Here is a 4914-nt window from a genome sequence, read left to right on the forward strand (position 1 = left end):
AGTCCCCGTAACTCAATAGTTGCATACGCTGATTCAGAGTTACTTCCCAGTTAAAAAAAAAAGTCTCATATAAAAACATCCATTACATTTTTTTAAACATGTATACATTTGTATTGCCCCTGCAATATATGGGTCACACTTCAGAAACTTGACGAATAAGTGTCGCTGTGACCTGGCGTATAAGTCCTGCTTGCACAGACTGTAAACAAAGATTTTTTTTCTGCTTGGCTTTTGTTAAAACATGTTGTAGCTGTGTTGTTGTTTTCTAATGACACTAACACATGTTTGATCCGTTTCTATGCGTGTTGCAAACTGTCTTTTACATTAAAACATCTTTATAAATTAGTTGTACACTTTGCTGGTCTCCGTAGACACTCGGCAAGATTGTCCTTTTGTTCTAACCACCTACCTAAAACCGTGGGATAACAAGGACAATAACTCCCCAAAGTAACCCTAGGCCTACTGGTCACATGACGCCTAGGGGAAAAAAACCGTTCAGATTTAAGTAAAGACTACACTTATTAACCGAAGCGAAAATATATCTCCATTGACTAAGAAACACTTAGAAATATCCGATTGACTGGCTTTTCAACTAATGTCATAGATACGTATGTATTTGTCAGTTCTGTATTTCCACCATTGCCGCGTTTCAAATAATTCTACTTTCTATACTGTAAGATTCTCATTAAGAAGATTACAACCAATGCCTTGCGGGGCATGTGATTCAGACATTCAGCCAGCCTGGCTGTACTAACAAAAACACCATTGTATTAGCGTGTATGTTGGTATGCTAGTGACCTAATTAAGGAAGTCAAGAAAGTTTGTACTACACTTGCACCAAGGCAGTTTAATTAATAGTGACCCACTGACACACTTTTGACAAATCTAGTAGCAAAAATAACCAAACACTTTTTTATCTGGTTGTTTTTTTTTTTATTGTTTTTTTTTTTAATTAAGGACAGACAGACAGACAGAATGAATTATTGATACTATTATCAAATATTAAAACAAAGGTAATAAGTGCAAAAAAAAAAAAATCCAACAATCCTTTTTCTATGTCCTTATTCTCAATTAATTTCATCCCTATAATTCTACTAAGGTGTTCTAAATGGGAGATTCTACATCTCGATGATTAAGACAAAAAAAAAATCAACCAGAGACAAAATCCCTTTGTGTCCAAGCAGACTCACGTGTCAGTGCTTCAGTCACACGCGGCCTCAGATAGATGTTTGCTATACGAAGGCTTGTGTTAAATTTCTTCCCGGACTTGCCCGCAGAGTGTAGATCGTCCAATAGCTAGACGCTCAGATTCTCTCCCTTGAAAAAAAAATTGGGAAATTTGACAACTGAAAAATGCATTGACTTTGACTTTTCGTATCGAAATTGATTTTGTTTCCTCCCCTTCGTACTTAAAATAGATTATCACTAGTAGATACTTTATTTTTATAACCATTCGAATAATCATTTTTAGTTGGTTATTATGGCGAGGGATATAAATACAGGGCTGCAACTCCTTATTAAACAGAGCTCTCTCATCTTTTCGAAAGATCACATTAAGTGCTCTGTTTGTAGTCCAGCACCATAGTTTATTTACAATGGCTAGTGAACAGTTCACTTTGGGTCTAGGTACTTCTTTAAATCTTTGTACACTTTGTATAGTCAACTGAACTGTGACTCCAGATCGTATATACAATAAAATAAAGTATGGAACGAAATAAATTGACAAGCTGATAAGTTGATACATAGTTAGATTGAGGTTCCATGTTTTCACAGTGAGATAATAATAATAATAATAATAATCTTTATTATCCGTAAGGAAATTTGTCTTACAATTTGTGCATTACACCAAACAAAAAACATTATAACTATAAAGAAACCAAAGTGTACATTCACGCCAGACTCACTCATAATTTACATGTGACAAAGTTTATATCAGATTGTTCTTATTTAATGCAAATATTCTTACGAATAATGAACAGAAAAGGGGAATTAAATAGAAGAAAGATGTTTTAAATGAAACAAAAAAATAAAGAGATCAATACTAGGTGTTTAATGTTCTCACCACCCCAGACTAAGTGTTTAATGTTCTCACCACCCCAGACTAGGTGTTTAATGTTCTCACCACCCCAGACTAAATGTAGAGCAACATCTTTACGAAAAAGGCGAAGTGTCCAATAGTTTAGTGACAACAAAATGGAGTGTAAACAATTGTTATGAGACCAAGGCTAATGGTATTGTAAAGTGACGACATACAGGTGACACACGTACTGATTTACTCTTTCTGTCATTTCTAAGGTCTGGTGTTTGTTATGGTTGTAACTGTCAAGGGTCAACCTGATCTCACCTGTAGCTGTGCCTCTCTGCGAAGTTGTATGTCAAAAAACCTGAATCTACTCAATCTACTGGTATGTGCCAGACTCATATACTTTAGTTGTTTATGTCTCAATTTTTAATATCTAGTCCAAACAAAATGAAATCAGATAATTAGTGTAACATGATTTTGTTGTTTTTCTTTTACAGAACGGCAATCAATTAACTCTGAATGAGACAGTTTATAGTTACCTGCCCTTCAGTAGTGTAAGTTCTGAAAGTTTCTCTCTTGTGGGATGATTGTAGATTGTGTAAATGTCTATTTGTTTCATTTAAATCGTATTGACATCAAATTTTTGTTAAAAGACCGGATCTTTGGGTTAAATAAACGAAACAAATCATTTCAAGTTTCGTTCCGTTTTTAGTAATCCTCAAATGTTGACCAAAATTAAAATCCAAAAACCAAGAAGAGACCCCAAAATAAAAGTCTAATACAGAACCAGTGCTTGTAAGACCGAAAAGCAAATGTACTCCTCTAAAAATACTGGAAAACTAATACATTTAATTTGTTCAAAACTTGTGTTAATGTCGTCAATTACAAGCTACACAATTTTAACATGTGTAAGATAAAATCTTTTTTCTGTACCATCTTCAAAACCTATGGATATATTGTAACAGATAAACCCAACACCAACATACACTTCTGCTTCCTCTAACGTCACGTGGTTATTTCCCCTCTACAAAAGAGTGATAGGAAGATGACACTGGCAGTAAACAAACCAAACAAAAAAAATATCATTAAAAAAAATAAAGCTCTGTTTCAAACTTTCTGATTCTTGGAGCAGGTCAGATAACCGCCTTTACGTTCATTGATTCAGGTACCAATTATGACAAGGTGACCACCATCTGAAAGTAAAACAAAAAGTAAAGTAGGCCTACCCCTTTCAGACCTTGCAATCTATAGGGAAGATTACATAATAGTCATCTGTTTCTGTGGCCAACAAGGGTGTCATCTGGCCAGCACAACGACCAACTGACTTTACTTTTCTCCAACTAATGTCTACTAAATGTCTCTATAAATCACTAAAATCAAAATCTCAGTCTTTACTGGGATTCTGACCCATAGACCTCACTTCACCAATAACCACCACATCCTGGGACCAACATCTAGGACTCTCGAAATTCAAAGACCATGTATTCACCTGGACTCTAACTGATCCGTTCGGAAGTCATGCTCCGACGCTTTAGCTCCCATTGTTTTTTAAAGAAAACTGCTGTGTCATTTAATGTGATGCAAAGAGACTTTGAACAAACTATGGAAGCATTGTTGGGTTATAAATTGTGATCGTTAAAGACAGCTTAAAATACATGTTTATGACCTGTATCTACCTTTTCTTTTTCAGAACAATTCGGTGGATACCAGAAATGATTTGATCTTATACCTGTCCACTTTCACTGGATTCAATACCTCACTGAACGCTTACCTGGACGTCATCAAGCCAGTGGTGCAACCCACCCCAAATATGACCTCCTACCAATCTAGCCTGAGAGTCCTTATAAGTGAGATTGCAACAGACTTTCAAGTGACCTCCAAAGGTGACATCATCGTTGGAGATGGCAGCTTGAAGACCGTGGTTGAAATCTACGGGGAGAACTATCTTGTGGCTGACCGCCTGAAGACCTTCCTTAGGAACCGCTATCTCGCCTGTCCCTGTTCAACCGGCAGGAAGCGACGTGAAGGCAGGGACAGACCTAAACTCATCATTGACAAGAAGGAAAGCAAGAAGTCTAAGAAGTTGATAGTCCAAAAGAAGGAAAGAAAGTCCAAAAAAGGCAAGAACAAGGGTTCTAGATCAAAACTCTCCAATTAATGCGATAAAATGTCGTTCATCTAGCAGATAATCTGCTTTAACTATCAAAATCGTCGAAGGTAAAGTCGACTTTTGTAAAGTAAGAATCAAAGTATGTGCTATGCACAGTTTATGTAGATATATTATAATCACGTTGTATGTTCTTTGACTTATTCATTAATTTTATGTTATAAATATCAAATGAATTTTATAAATCTAGCGATAATACTTTATAAAGAAATAATTTCAATCTGTAAGTATGCGTAACAGTTAAAAAGTATTCTTTAATATTCATGATTTGTTGTTTTTTTTTGGAGGGTTCTCAATGTCTCTTCCTGTCTTAAAAAAAACAACAAGTTTCTCAACTGTTTCATTCTGTTGTAGCACTAAGAGATCAATACAAATATTTCACTTTTAGACCTTGCGATCTATAGGGCAGATGATGTTAAGGTCATCTGCTTCTTTGGCCAAAGAGCAGGGTGTCATGTGGGCAGCACAATATCAGCTTTTAGAAACCATTTAAAAAGTTCATAAAGAGAAGAACAAAAAAGTTCAGAAATTCAAAAGGAACGCTTCTTTAGTTTGTTTATAAAGTCCCTCTACATCACTTAACGGAATGCTACACGGCTGTCACGTGACCTCTCTTAAGATCACTTATCTATGTAAATGTACAATGAGCATTTTTTCTTCACAAAGCGTCTCATCACTATATGATGGCATTACTCGTGAACAATTATAACGGAGGCATTAGGCT

At 35.6% G+C, this 4914-nt stretch overlaps 1 protein-coding gene across 1 annotated transcript; it reads left to right on the top strand.

Moving 5' to 3' along the window:
• The first annotated feature begins 2306 nt into the window (after nt 1-2306).
• On the top strand, nt 2307-4473 carry LOC129925207 (uncharacterized). The gene is made up of 3 exons (XM_056024608.1): nt 2307-2405; nt 2521-2577; nt 3714-4473. Exons 1-3 carry the CDS (start codon nt 2310-2312, stop codon nt 4179-4181), a joined length of 621 nt encoding a protein of 206 aa, XP_055880583.1. The 5' UTR covers nt 2307-2309; the 3' UTR covers nt 4182-4473.
• Nucleotides 4474-4914: the final 441 nt, after the last annotated feature.

This window comes from Biomphalaria glabrata, chromosome 1 (genome assembly GCF_947242115.1).
Source record: "Biomphalaria glabrata chromosome 1, xgBioGlab47.1, whole genome shotgun sequence".
NCBI lineage: Eukaryota > Metazoa > Mollusca > Gastropoda > Planorbidae > Biomphalaria > Biomphalaria glabrata.